A 15,369-nucleotide genomic window follows, 5' to 3' on the forward strand; every position below is an offset into this window, starting at 1 on the left:
GTGAATGTAATGTGTTACTACACACCTCAATGCTATATATATAAGTCAACATTATAACAAGTGTGTCTAGATGTATGAACATTTGGCCAGACAAGACTGATGCTGAAATATCTGACGAGTTTCAATGGATCAATGCACTGATCAGTTAACTGATTGTATCTCATCTTGCTCAAAAACGATTTGAACAGGAAATGTCAGAGAACGGCGGTGGCGGACAGCTGCTGGTAAAGGCCCGCTTTAACTTCAAGCAGAACAATAAGGACGAGCTGTCCTTCAGCAAAGGTGAGGTGATCCTGGTGACGCGGCAGGAGGAGGGAGGATGGTGGGAGGGCACGCTCAACGGCACGACAGGCTGGTTTCCAAGCAACTACGTCCGTGAGGTCAAACCCTGTGGTGAGTGAGTCTGTGCTGTCCAGACCTACTTTTTTGTAACTTATGTACAGATCTTTTTTTTTTTTTAAGCCTGAGATTCAGAAATGATCTTTTGGTTGTTGTGTAAATTATTGATTTGTTTAATCTTATTTGCTTTCTTTAGAAAAGCCATTGTCTCCTAAAGGGACTCAACTGACCAAGAACTATTACATGGTGGTGAGTTATGTCAGAATAAATTATTAATTCATCCAATAATATCATTTCTGTCTTTTTTTAAAGAATACTCTAACATTTTGGATAAATGATTAATTACAGCCTCATAGTCGATATTGTAATGTTGTAGTTATCACTACGTTCACACCACCCTCGGCAACGCACGTTCAAGCAGCCTCTTCAAATGAAAAGGGCTTTGAGATTGCATGTTTCATGCTTGCACGTTCAAAACTCTCCATTTAAATATGTAATGATCGTTTTTGGGCTCTAACATTGTGGCACGTTGAAAGTTAAGCCACGTCAAACTTTTTCCAATGTGGGACTCGGATCTTATAGTGACATGGATGGCAACCATTGGAAAATTGATCATGGAGGAGAAATTAATAACTTGTGCTGGAATTCTATGACACCAAGAAGTCTGGAGGGAGATTTACGAGATTTGCACCACTTGGAGATTTCACACCAAGCCTCTTCCAAATCTAGGCGGAGGACGTGGAAGTAAACAGTAAAAAAAGAAGAAGAGGAAGCTCCTCCCTGCTTGTCCAGTGTGAACGCTATGGGCTAAACGCACATTAAAGTATGCGCTTTTAGAGCGTCACATGCCCAGTTTAAACATAGCTTAATGTTTTCTACCATATTTACTCCATTTATGAAATAAATTCATTCTAAATATATAGGTTTTACAAGGTTTTTTATGTTATCTCTCATCAGGCATATTGTTTTTCACCCTTTTAGCAAAAACAAAAAAATCTAATTTTAAGAAATAATGTTAAAAACAATTAAAAACAGACTAAAGGTTTTTTCTGGATCCAGCTTGCTGCTTGTGCTGTTTTATTATTTCCTGGAAATGCTGTGTGTTTTTGGGATCTGACAACAGTTCTCTTAATTGATCGTTTCTGCTGCTTCTGCAGGTGGTCCAGGATATCTTGGAACACGAGCGAGAATTTGTCAAAGAATTGCAAACAGTCTTGACGTGTTACTTGCGACCCCTGCAAGCCTGCGACAAGTAAGAGCAACAACACCTGCATAAAACACATCCAGTCATAGGACAGAATGGACTATAAATAGTCTCCGAAAAGTTTTTTTTTTTCTTCAGATATCTATTTGTCTTTTACTGCTCTACTTCACAAGAAACCACCTTCAGACTGATTTGTCATGCTTTCCCAATTCTCTGTACATGTTCAGGCTGGCCACTGCCGACAGCGCCACCCTATGTGGAAATCTAGAAGAGATTCTCACCTTCCAGCAGGACCTGTGCTCAGCTTTAGAGGAATGTACAAAGTAAGTCATACAGAAATAACATCCTGTTTCTACTGATCTCTCATTGAATCCAGCTGGAAGATGAGTTCATTTATTTTAAATTCAAAAACTCTCACACATGCATAAATTATATATATTTATTACCTGACAATTCTAGGTTTGCATGAACAACTGATAGGAAAAGGGTTGGGTATCACATTATTTCATTAGGAAATTCAATATTAGATTTAATGCAGGATTTTATTAAATATGCATCATGGATTTTATTATTCGATAAAGGTCATATCTCTCCCTGATCTATTTAATAATCTTAGTTTTCGTCTCAGATTTCAAGAGCACACGATTGTGTGTTCTGCTGATCTAAACCAGGGGTCTGCAACCTTTTACGCTGAAAGAGCCATTTAGTCTAGTTTCTTACAGATCAGAACCCAGCAAGAGCCATAAAGTCTTACTTTATTTTTAATTTATTTTTGGCACTTAAGTATTTATTTATACATGTAGTTTTACATTTTTACAATAATTGAATTAAAACTGTGTCTACATGTTTCTATGTCTAACAGTTGAAACCTTTTACTTTTGACAGCAGCACACACTTGTTCCTTTCAAAATAAAACCCACTCTGTCTGAAAAGGTCTTTTTCTGCTGCAGAAGCTTTACTTAAATTAAATACGCAAGCATGTCAAGCATGCTGTTTTTTATCATTCAGATTTTGGGTGTGCTTTTTTCCTTTAAATCTACAAAATAAACAGCATTTTAGTATCATCTATTTATTTAAAAAAAGTCAAATTATTTAGTGTAACCTGTGATTTTTTTTTAATTGAAAACACACATATTTAAATATTTTTTAATCATTTTAAACCACATTTGTTCAAAACTTTGACCGCTTTAGTGTAATTTACCAAAATAAAATAAAAACCTTTGGAGACTTTTACTTGACTAGCTATGCATTAAAAAAAAACTTAAAGAACATTTCTACAGAATTTCTGACAGTATTTTTTTTGTTTAGTTGCTTGACATGTTAAAAATCTAAACATAAATGACTAAACTTAAATAACTATATTTTTATTTAATTGTTAGTATTTTTCATTAAAGCTAAAGAGCCACAATAAAGGAACAAAAGAACCACAGGTTACAGCCCCCTGATCTACACAAAGTAGCAACAAGACATAACCCAAGACGTCATTTTTAGTTGGACAAGCAGCTAAGAAGATGAATAAATGAATAATAATGTATCCGCCTTCTCCTGCCTTTTTTCTGAATGTGCAGAGTCCCGGAGGGGCAGCAGCGGGTGGCAGCCTGCTATTTGAACCTCATGCCTCAAATCAAGAACCTTTACCTGACCTACTGCTCCAGCCACCCCTCCGCTGTCTGCATTCTGACGGACCACAGGTGAGAACAAGACCCCACCTGAGGCCATGTGACTTCACCTGGAAGTGAAGTTTTCTGTCACAACTTTATTGTAGATTTTTGATCACTCGGTTATGTGTCTTAAATTAGTTAAACTAGTTTTTGATCAATTAAAATATAATACTATATGCAAAATGTTATTTTAGCTCAACTAAGAAAAATAATTCCTTCAGTTTATAACATTTGATTGTCAAAGGCGTTTAAATTTATTGATATCTGAGCTTTGTAAGAACTGATTGTTGATCGACAGCCTGTAGTTTCACTTTAGAACACAAGGTGTCAGAGTAATCCTTTGTTGACATGCTTCACACTAAAGTTAGTCTGAGCAGGTACAGGATGTGAATAAAGTTTCCTTCAAATCCCCTCTCAATTTTCTTAATGGTGGTGTGAGTTTAGCTGTCAACACTGTGGGGAAAAGATTCTTATCAGTGATATTAGTGGAGCTGGTGTGATGATTTTGAGCGGCATTGAGGCGTATTGTCAGGTTCCTCATGCACACTCTTCAGAATGCACACAGGAAGTTAACTGTTGACAGGATATATAAAGTTGTGGTTATGTTTAGCTAAGCGAGGCACGCAGCGAGCGCGTAACATTTCAGTTGTAGCGTCTTATTCTCGTCTCGCTGTAATTTACCCATTGTTGCCACGCCGTGTTGCTGCAGCATTCTGTTTGGTTGAAGTCGTGGAAAAGTCTGCATGACACTGCTTTCAATGGAAGCTGGAGGAAAGCAGTCATGTCCTGTAAAATGACACAAACTCACCTAATGGTGGAGAGCAGCTGCATGTGGTCATCTTTACATTTACATTTAACGGTAAAACCTACAGACTGCTGATACCACAGGAAGTCCCGTTTAAACACTGTGACAGATTATATTAGAGAAAATGGAACACTACTTCCTTTTGCTTAGTAGCATACATCAGTGAGAAGTTTATCCACTTTAATCTCTAGTTTGTGGTTTTTTGTTTTTTTTTTGCAAAATGATATTGTTTGTTTCAGTAATGATTCTGTTTGTGACTTTGCAAGTTTTTAACTGTAAAATAAGGAATAACTAGAATAACAAAAAGAAAGAAGCCATAAAAATAAAAGAAGAGTCTGACATAAATATCTACTATTGAATATTTGATACTAAATGTATCTACTTTGTAAATGTCAGATATTGTTTCTATGAACTTTGCACATTTTTAGGAAGTACTGTTGTTATATTTAAACACCTACTACTTTTTACTTTATACTTCTTTTTGTTTTACTGTATACATACACACATTTTGAAGCATATTATTTCATTTCTGTTTTAGAATTCTAACTTTTTTTTCATTTGTTTTGTTTGTGATCATTTTATTTAGTTTATTATGGTTTTATTTTGCCCCAATACTTTTTTCTTTTGTTTTGTATTTCATAGTGATACTCAGTTTTTTATGTAAAACTTTGACAAAGCTTCTACTTAAAAAGATTTATTCAACTTATGCTTCATATTTGGTCAAATATATACATATATATAATTTCCCATTTATTGTTTGTAGTTTTGTTCTAGTTTGAAGTGTTGAGCTCTTCTGATCTCTAGACGGATGTTGATATCCCCTGAAGTATTCTTAGATTTTTACATCTTCACACAGTAGATTAATTACTAAGTTATTCTCCAAATTTATAACCTAATCCATGAGGTAATTATTAAACAAATAACTTACTTTTGGTCGTGATTGACATAGTTAATGCAGATTTCCACAATTACGTATTTCTGTTTAATGTTTCTAAACTAATTTAGATGTGAACCAAAATCATGAACACTGTTTTAATTTAATTAAATACATGATTGAAAAAAAACCCTAATGACCTAAATGTGTTTATTCTTTACGGCTGCAGACTTTCTGTTCTTTCTTAACAATAATAATGTCATAAAACATTTGCCTTGTAATGGTGCATGAAAAGTATATGTTTGTGTTACAGTGAGGAGCTCGTCAAGTTCATGGAAAACCAGGGGGCCAGTTCTCCGGGAATCCTGAACCTGACCACCAGCCTCAGCAAGCCTTTCATGAGGCTCGACAAATACCCCACCCTGCTGCAGGAGCTGGAGAGGCACGTTGAGGTACTTGACTTTTTATTTAGAAACACTAAAATAAATCAAATGTTTGAAATGTTCTCTTCAGATCAAACATGTTGGATTCATTTGTTTTTCCTTCATATATTTGTCTTCTACCAACTCAGAACGCTAATGTTTGGAGGTTCGTGAGTCCACTTGAATAGTATTTTGCATTAGTGGGTCAAAAATGTTGGGTAACAAAACAGAGACAATGTCTAAAGTCTTTTAAATGCTGGGGGGGGAAAACACACTATGCATCCAATCGCAGGAGTGTAAAACATCTCTAATGAGTTATTTCCACCCGATCATCTTTTGATCTTTTGTAAAAGCGTTCCCAGTGGTCTTTTAAATAGGATTATGCTGTTTTTAGCCAACATTTTAAAAATTGTGTCATTTTCTCGAACATAGGTTCTGTAGGGCGGGAGTAGGTCATTAAAAATCCCCCTTTGAATTGTGGGCGCGGAATAAGTCCGCCCCCTCTTCCCATCACCAATTTGTATGTGCACTAGCTTACAGCCCCTCACACCCCCAACCTAACACTAGTGGTGCAACAAAAATGTCGAGCAATATTGGGGTCAGACAACAGCTCACATGAGGAATATGAAGGCGTTCATGGATCATTTTGTCTCAAGTGGATGCATCAGAATGGAGTGGACCAGGGAGCTTGTAGTTTCTACCTCACACCTGCAAGCTTTTTCAAACTTTTTGTCCTGAATCACAACAATTCAAAAAGAAAACACTTTTGAGGTTTTCTTTATATATGTCCTCCATCATCAGAAAAATGCTACAAGAACATGTTAAAAACACTAAAAACACAATTTTCCTCTGAGTTGATCTTTAGATCTTTATCTAAAAGAGTCATAATTTGAAAACATCACCTGTTGTTTCTCCTTTTAAGCTTAAAAGAAAACTTGTGTGAAGGTTTTGACCTAACTCAGGCTTCTGCTCGGCTTGTTGTTGTTTGTTTGCATCGCAGGAAGCTCATCCAGACTACCCTGACATTCTAAAAGCCACGGCAGCATTCAGGAGCCTCGTGGTGAGTCTGACTGAACCCTTAACTCTGCTTCGTCAACATCCTTATTCTGGGTTAATTCATAATCCTGATTAATAGCTGAATTTCTGTGGAATTGTTTGTGATTATTTTTTTAGCATAGAGGGGTGATCTGCATATTCCGCAGTAGGTTCTGTTTTGCCGTTGAACTATTTGGCCAAGAGGGAAACATCTTGATGGAGTCTATTCCTTTCATCTGCCTCATGTTGGGTGATTGCGTTGTTCCTAGTGTAGGTGGGAAGTGAAATGCCATTCTAGAGAAAATGGATTACAAACGAGCAACCACATTGTACCTGAGTGAAACGCGATCGTGAGACACTGTTTCCCCACAGCGGCTCCTTGTGAGACGATGTGAAAGTGACTCACAGATCATGTCAGCAGGGCCACACAGGAAGTGGAGGAGGAGGAGGAAGGGGGGGGACGTATCACACACAGCTGCCTTGTGTCATTTGCAAGTAAAAGCTTGTGTGTTTTGAATGTGTGGTCGGATGGGCATGCGCTTCAAGCTGTGTTCTGCAGAGTTCTGACTTCAAAAACCTCCATTTTCTAGTAATGTGCAACGGAAAATAGTTGATGTTGCCTTGTCATTTTATTTTCTCCTGTTTGATCAAGGGAGAGTCCCTGCAAAGCACCTGACAATTGTGCAACTTATTACCTGACATAGTTCTCACTAGGAAATGAAAGAGAAATGAAAAAAAAAGAAGGCATCATATTAACAGAGCATTAAAAAGAAAAAGAAAAAAAAGGAAGTACAACAAGAGAAACAACCGCTGTATATATTTGTGTCCAAATATCAGCAATTCCACCAAAAAGATTTCTAGAAGAAAATTTTCCCTGTCCTAAGCATGTGTTTGTGTGTTCAGGCGCAGTGCCAGGAACTACGAAAGCGCAAGAATCTAGAGCTGCAGATCTTGTCGGAGCCGGTGCGAGGCTGGGAGGGAGACAGTATGAGGAGCCTGGGACCGGTGGCCTACATGTCCCAGGTCCATATAAGAAACGGATGCAGTGAGGTGAGAGGCCCCTACTGTTTCTCTAGACTTTAGTTCCTCTTCTTTCCTTTTCGGCTGTTCCCTTTAGGGGGCACCACATCTGCCTCCATCTAACCTGTTCATCCTTGTTCACTTCATGCCATCCTTAACTACATCCATGCACGTCTCCAAACATCTAAAATGATCTGTTCCTCAGATGAATTCATCATTTATCAGACTTGGTTCAATCCAGCCTCCTCACTCTTCAACATCTTCATCAATGCTCCAGCTCTGCCTCCTGTTTCTCTCTCAGAATCACTGTCTCTAAACAACATGGCTGCTCTCCCCACAGTCTGCTACACTAACAGAATCTAAAACATGCCTTTCTTAAGTCTTCCAGAGTGCACTATATCCATATGTATGATCTTATAATATATTTGGAACACCAAAAAAGTAATTATTTAAGAAATGTGAATTATTTTTGCAAACTCTTCTCATACCCGAAGTAAAACAACTCGATCTCTGAAGCTCCGCCTTTCGCTCCTTGAGGGTGCTGCCCATTTCATGATGTCATCATAAACCCGACCTCATCAGCATGTCATCCAAAAAAAAAAAAAAAACATCAAATTTTTTTATTGATGTACATATTATGCAGCATGTTGATGGCTAATGGGTTCATTTTGCAGTGAAATTCAGTCAAAAAATGCAGATGAACATTTCAAGATTTATTGAAATGATGAGAACATTATTCTGATTAGCACTAGCTATCAACGTTTGTTTTCTCTTTAAAACGTCATCTCTGAATCAAAAATCCTTTTCACGTGCACCTTTCTGCCTTTGCTCAATAATCCACGTTCAAACCAGTTCTTCCAATTTGTCGCTCGCTTTTCCCACTTGGAAATAGTCTGTTCCCTTTCTCCAGCCGTCTTCCCAATATCCCCCGCCTGCTGGCGCCCTTCTCAGATACGATCAGGATCCGTCCCAACATGCTGTCCAGATTCCTCACCAACATTTTCTTCACAAAGATTGAACGCTAAACTGAATAAGCGTTTCTTTGCGATTGCTAAACTGACTCACAACAGACAGCCAGCATCTGCACGACTGTGCACGAGTCGGGGGTGGGGGGCTCACGAAGCTAGCTGATCCTCGCTAGCTTTGGGGAGGAAGAGTTTATTTTATCCTGTGGGCGGAGCAGACTCTTCCTGGAGGGGGCGGTTCTCAACTTGTGATGTAAGCATGTGAGGACCTGATCGTTTTGGTGGGTATGGGAGGGGCTGCTGTTGAGAGGGCAGATTTTTAGAGGATTACTCAGAAATGTGTGAACGGATCAAAATACAACTTCTTTATAGTGAAGAATGAACAGTATAATATAGTTGAAGCTCAAGAAGTTGACTTTAAAATTTGTTTCCAAACTTTCTTCCTTTCTTTTATTCCTATTTGGCTCCAGGAGAATGGCCTGATCTGAACACATTGTCACTCCGTCTGCGCTCCTGATCTTCATGAACTGTATGCGCTAAATTTGCCTACCAATTTATTGTCCCCCCACAAGTTTCAGAACCGAAACCCAAGTAGGTCGAGTGCAGATTATAAAAGCATTTCTTCTTTCTAGTGTGGTTTTTGGGTAAGGGGGGCAACTCTGAGGCAATGAATGGAAGAAAACCCGAGATAAGAGACTTGGATTCATTCATTTATTTCCAACTGCACTGCCAGCCGTAACACATACTTCACAACTTTGTTGTATTTCTCGTGTATATTAAATTATTACCAGCTTTTACCGAGGCCAAGCTAAGGTGGGTAAAATATTGCACCAGATTGAGCACCCTAAAGTAGCACAGACGGTTTCCGTTGAATTAAACCAAGTCATTAGCATCCACTTACCATCAGAGATGAGTAAAAGATGGTATCCGTTTGAACCGCTGCTCCCCCTCCCGAAAATTCAATGCACGCAATAAATGCATTCAATTCTTGTTTGCAGGAAAAAGAGGAGCGATACCTGATGCTATTCCCAAATTTGTTGGTAATACTCTCTGCTAGTCCTCGGATGAGTGGCTTCATTTTTCAGGTAAGTAATAGTTGTCCTCGTCATTTTCTCCTGGGGATTTCCTCACCTACCTCTCCTACGGAGCATAATCAATTTACTAAAAACTTATTCTTAATTCACATAGTGAAATGTAGTCAAAAATAGTGCTCTTAAATGATGGTTTGTGTATAGCTATGATATGGTTAACCTTCATTTTTTGTTTTTCTCTCATTCAGGAAAAGCTCTCGCTGGCAGGAACCACAGTTACCAGGCATGTGGAAGAGGAAGCTTTTGACATCACAGGTTGGGTTCTGAAATGTTGGACAAAAGTTCATTTCTGTCAGAGACGGCAGTGAAAGGAATTTTTAAATGATATTAATGAGGTGCCTCAAATGTATGATTTAAATGCTTTGTAAGATGGCTGTTCAGTCAAGACCTTCCTGGTGGCTTGTTGTTTAGGAATTCATCTCATTCTGCATAAAGTACATCTAATATTGATGAAGCATAAATTTATGCCAGCATTAGTTTTTGCATTAACTCCAACAGCTAGCATGCATCATAAACCGATCCATTTGCTTCTCCTCGTGTCTATGATTTGTGTTGAGGCTAAACTTGATCTTATCAGTAACTCACTAATATGAAAGAAAAAATTATTTGCTGACTTCCTTTTCATTGGTTTGCTGTTTAGGAGTAGGACCCACCATCTTCTGGACAGAAATGCTGCTTTTGGTTGAACTATTCCACCTTTGTGAACCCTTAGCCCACAAGTGTTCTCTGCTCACCGTTATTAAGAAAAGCTATCGCAGGAAAAACATTTCTTTAGTGGCTTTTCGATGCAGATGATGCCAAACAATTTATTTAAAACGGCAATATTGCAAAGCATGGGTCGTCCTCGCATGTAGAACTCTGAGTGAACTGTTTGGAACAAGAGTTGGAAGAACACTGACAGGCTCAACTGTTTGTTTGTTTGTTTGTTTTTTTCTCAATTTTTGGAGCTATTCTTCACCAAGTTTCTCTTCTTGAAGTCATGCAAAACTTTTACAGCCAGTTTTTTGTCCAAATATGATAAACTGCATCCACTGCTGCCCAGTAGTTCTGCCACAAACGATTATTTTAATAGTCGACTAATCACTGATTAATTTTTCCTACTAGTCAACTAATCGGGTCGTGTGCAAAGTGGATGCTAACCATCATTTGCGTTAAATTAACTCAAAATAAAGACAATTAAAATGATAGTTTATTTAACTTTTAATGACTCATGCAGCCTCTGTCCTTCATTAGTTTCTGATATTAAAACCAGATGAAATCAAATAAGATCTATCAGAAAAGGCAACCATTTTATTCACAAAAGACAATACTTTGATCTCACAGACTAAAACGTAAAATAAAGTATTTTTTTTATGCTGAACGCTCACAACTTTGTTCAACTTTACTACACCCTGATCCATATAATATAAAGTAACGACTAATCGACTATTAAATTAGTCATCGACTATTTTATTGGTCGATTAGTCGACTAATCATGGCAGCCCTACTGTCCAGTGTCTTTCCAAGACAAAAGTACACTTCTTACACTCATTGGAAAAGCAAATCTAAAAGGTTGGCGCCAGTGTTGGGCAGCGGAGCCGCCACCAGTGTGAGAATGTGTGTGAATGGGTCTGTGACTGTGAAACGCTTTGGGCCCTCGAAGGAGGGTAGAAAGTGCTATACAAGTATACACCATTTAACACTTCTAAGCACTGCAATTCCCTCTTGACTCATCACAATCTGAGATTTCCTGACATTGGGGGTTCACCTCAACTTTGTTGAAGAAATGTGTCTATTGGAAACATGCTCACTTTAAAGGGAATCATGTCATAATGGGAAATCTATGTTTACACCATGATTGACTGGAAAGGGTTTTAGTAAAAAAATGCAAAAGTAATAATATGTCTTTTTTTTTATTTTAAATAAAGATGTTTTGGGTTTTCTGGTTTAAAAACCTCGTCGGTGTTTAACTTTTCCTGACAGAGCGGCCTCATTGAGTTTGTTTGCGTGTTTGCTGCAGGAGGCATGATGGAGCGCATTACGGTGTTCTGCAGCAGTGCCCAGGACTTGCAGGAATGGCTAGAACACTTGCAACCTTTCACCAAAGGAGGAAGTCCTGCTAGCACCATCACAAAGGTTAGAACTCCCACTCACCCAAAGCAAAATAAAGTCAAAAGAATACCAAAAGTGAGTCTTGCAAGTGTGATAATTCAGTGAGATGACTGACTTTAGTCAGCAGTTGTGTGCACCAATAACTCTTTTGCACTTGCGTCGATGGTTTTGTTGCAGACTGTTGATGTGAAGCCAGCAAGCATGGTCGGTACCCCCACCCACATGTCCCACCTGGGCAGTTTCAGCGCTGCCAGTCGCGGACCCCTGGAGCCGCCAAAGATGAGCAAACCCTGGTCTCTAAGCTGTCTGCGCCCGGCTCCTCCTCTCAAGCCCTCCGCTGCCCTCGGCTACAAGGAGGTAAGAGCCGCTCAGACGAGCCCGCTTTGATTTCCCGTAACCAGTCGCCCATGACGGGAGACCAGACCCGCAGTTTGCAGACTTGCACACTTACAAGAAGTCCCCTTCCTCAACCTGCCCACCTGTGGCCCATTCTGAGCTTCAGGTTTGTTTTCCAATATGCATGCAAACAACAAACAAACAAACTTTAATTGTAGAGAATTGAGGAGGGAGAATTGAAACATTGATGGCTTTTGTGTGTCAGAACACCAAACATGCCAAGATAAGGAAAAAGGGCTTAGTGGACTTTCCCAAAACAATGCAATTTACAATCAAGCCAGAGGATGCAGGTTCTGCGGAGGGGCACCTGCAGAGCTTTCTGTGGTCACTGGAACAATACTGAAACTAGCCCAGGTTGTGTTTTATGTGGCAGGCTAATGTGCTATTCTACAGAAGCCTATTAAGGTCTTTGTGGTCAACACAAGTAAATCACATTGAAGCGTAATGAGTGCACCTGTGGCTTTTGGGTCTCTTGTCTTTGAGAAGCTGTATTAGTCAGCGCCCTTAAATTTTGGTAAATGTTTCCACACTCCACCACTCCGATGCAAACGCGCGTTCTTCTCCCCTGCAGACCCTCGTTTCTCCTCACAGCTGAACAAAGCACAGAGCTGCATTGTACTGTCTTCTCAAGCACGAGCTGCGTGTCTTCTGCACCCAGCAATACTTGTTTCCAGATGTCAGCAGGTTTAGTTTAGCAGAAATACCCCCCACCACCATCACCACATATACGATAATAAGTGGGTTATTGTGTGAAATGCCAGTGTGGGAAAATTGCTGTGGTTTTCAAATAATTTCAATGAATGTCTGAAGCAAAAAAAAGTAAAAAATGTTATAACATATTTTATTTTAAAATAAATGTATGAATTAAATAAAAAGTAATTAATCTAATTTAGGATATAAAACTTAAAAACAGTTTTGCATAGTCAAATCATTCATTTCTGCTCTAGTTATAAAAGGGTGTATAAGACAATGATTGCATCGTACATGTTCCTTCATTTATCAGAGTTCCATAAATAACCTGATAGATTCATTGACAAGGTCTACAACCAATCAGATTGCAGAACACAATGTCACAAATACATGAGTGCAGTACAAATTAGCAGTGTGTAAAATGAATCGCAAATTCTTTCAAGTGGTTTTATGAAGGGATCAGGTTTTCATGGAGGAGTTGTACAATGGAAAGACCCTCTCTGGCACTCGGTTAAAAGCAATGAATGGTTGTAAGGAAGCATCGCTCTCATGATTTCACCTGAAGGTTTTATATAAAAGGTGAATGATCTTCCTCTTCTTGTTGGACAGTCTTCTGTTTGAAGTCTTCTTAAAAAGGCCACAGTGATGGGTGTTGTCTTTCTTTATTCCACAGCATTGTAAAGTATTCTATTTTATTGATTATAGAATGTCTATGGGTTGTTTATCTTAACATGGAAACTTTTAAACCATTCCACATACACTGTATTACCAAAAGTATTGGCTCACCTGCCTTGACCCACACATGAACTGAAGTACCATCCCATTTCTAACCCAGATAGTTCAATATGATGTGGGTCCACCTTTTACAACTATTCCAGCTTCAACTCTTCTAGGAAGGCTGTCCACAGGAGTGTGTTTCTAGGAATATTCTTCCAAAAGTGCTTTGGTCAGGTCACACACAGGATGAAGGTGGAGAAAGTCTTACTCTCAGTCTCTGATCTAATTCATCTCAAAGGTGTTCTATGGGGTTCAGGTCAGGACTCTGTGCAGGCCAGTCCAGTTCATCCACACCAGACTCTGTCCTCCATGTCTTTATGGAGCTTGCTTTGTGCTCTGGTGCATAGTCATGTTGGAAGAGGAAAGGACCGCTCCAAACTGATCCCATAAGGTTGGGATCATGGAATTGTCCAAAATGTTTCGGTTTACTGAAGCATTCAAAGTTCCTTTCACTGGAACGAAGGGGCCTGAAAAACAAGCCCACACCATCATTCCTCTTCCACCCAATTTCACAACTGAAATGAAATGAAATGGAAACCCATTCCCTGCTCTCTGCATACTCTACTTGGGGTAATCTGAAGGTCACATGAAGGTTTGAGCTCTGCAGCGATTGGCTGTTAAGAAATGTCATCATCCTCTGACCCCTCTGCATCAGTTTACATGATCGACCACTTGGTGGCTGAGCTGCTGTTGTTCCCAAACTCTTCCATGTTACTATGATAGAGCTGACAGCTGACTGTGGGATATTTAGGAAATATCACTTCTGGATTTGTTGCACAGGTGACAGTTCCTCACAAGAATTCACTGATCTCCTGTAAGAGGAACTTTCTTTCACAAATGTTTGTAAAAACAGTCTGCATACCTGAGAGCTGGATTTTATACACCTGTGTCCAGAATAGTGATTAGAACACCTGATTCTGAACATTTGGGTGGGTGAGCCGGTACTTTTGGTAATAAAGTGAAGATCTGCAGATTTATGTATGGAACCTCTATTCTTTTTTTGGTTTACATGACGGTGCAGCTCTCACAGACAATTTAAGTGCTAAAACTGGTCACTAATTAAATGCCAAAAAGGCTGTTTTTGATGGTTGAAAGAGGTTTTGTTAGTGTGTGTACAGCACTGTTTTGTTGAGACTTAATCTACTAACTTGGAATTTTGATTGGGAAATGTGTATACTTTTCCTCTAGATATGGAACAAATGCTTTAGAGAATCCACAAAAACCTTAGATTAAACATGTCTTCCTGTCTTTAACCTTAATCCTGACAGATGTCATTTAGTCTTAAATGCTTACATTGATAAAAATGTTGCTTGTGTTGGAAAATTTTTGATTTTTAATTGAGCGCACAGCTTTACAGACTTGTTTTTTCCCCCCAAAAAACAGTTTTGACTGTTGGGGAAAAGCGGTTGGTTAACAAGCTCTCAATCAGCCTCTTCTCTCATTGTAATTTTGTACATTTTCCCCTTTTTTCTCTTTTTCCACTCTGCCTCCTGTAGAGGATGTCTTATATCATGAAGGTAAGGTTAGATCTCACTCTGTGTGTGTCAGTGTGGGCGCGGTTAAGATTTGGGTCGGGGAGGTGGGATGGGGTTGCCTGTGTGTGTTCTGCTGACATGTCATTGCCGTGTTTGCTGCTCTTCTCTCTCGCTGTCATCTTGTTGGTTTCCTGTTTTCTGTGGCCCTGCGAGCGCTTTCGCTCCTTTCTCATACCTCGTTGGGTGGCAGTCACCGCCAATGGGATGGCTTATCTTTCAAATCTCTCTCTGAGGCGGCAGCTGTAGTGAACTCTACCTGCAAAGTTATTTTTGGTGAGGCGAACCGCACAGTTCAGGTCTATCCTTAAACTGTGCTGGAGTATTTGAGAAGTCATTGCACTGACATCATCAGATAAAATATCTCTTTAAATAGACGGGATCTTTTGGAAACCGCTGTGTGTTTCCATACTTTGCAGTTGAACCACTATAGGGATCCCCGTCCTCCATCAGGATACTGCGGAGCT

General features: G+C 39.2%; 1 protein-coding gene across 4 annotated transcripts in view; it reads left to right on the top strand.

The window, feature by feature from the left end:
* arhgef6 (Rac/Cdc42 guanine nucleotide exchange factor (GEF) 6) overlaps positions 1-15,369 on the top strand; it is a 34,791-nt gene that overhangs the window by 10,442 nt on the left and 8,980 nt on the right. For 3 of the 4 annotated variants that reach the window (XM_024283396.2, XM_024283395.2, XM_024283398.2), the window contains exons 5-17: positions 189-393; positions 536-588; positions 1,497-1,591; positions 1,771-1,866; positions 3,112-3,234; positions 5,197-5,335; positions 6,306-6,365; positions 7,244-7,390; positions 9,324-9,410; positions 9,605-9,671; positions 11,416-11,531; positions 11,685-11,864; positions 14,867-14,887. In XM_024283396.2, the coding sequence (XP_024139164.1) occupies positions 189-393; positions 536-588; positions 1,497-1,591; positions 1,771-1,866; positions 3,112-3,234; positions 5,197-5,335; positions 6,306-6,365; positions 7,244-7,390; positions 9,324-9,410; positions 9,605-9,671; positions 11,416-11,531; positions 11,685-11,864; positions 14,867-14,887 (1,389 nt within the window). The remainder of the gene's footprint in view (positions 1-188; positions 394-535; positions 589-1,496; positions 1,592-1,770; positions 1,867-3,111; positions 3,235-5,196; positions 5,336-6,305; positions 6,366-7,243; positions 7,391-9,323; positions 9,411-9,604; positions 9,672-11,415; positions 11,532-11,684; positions 11,865-14,866; positions 14,888-15,369) is intronic. The other variant, XM_024283397.2, reaches the window with a different exon arrangement.

This window comes from Oryzias melastigma, linkage group LG10 (assembly GCF_002922805.2).
Source record: "Oryzias melastigma strain HK-1 linkage group LG10, ASM292280v2, whole genome shotgun sequence".
NCBI lineage: Eukaryota > Metazoa > Chordata > Actinopteri > Beloniformes > Adrianichthyidae > Oryzias > Oryzias melastigma.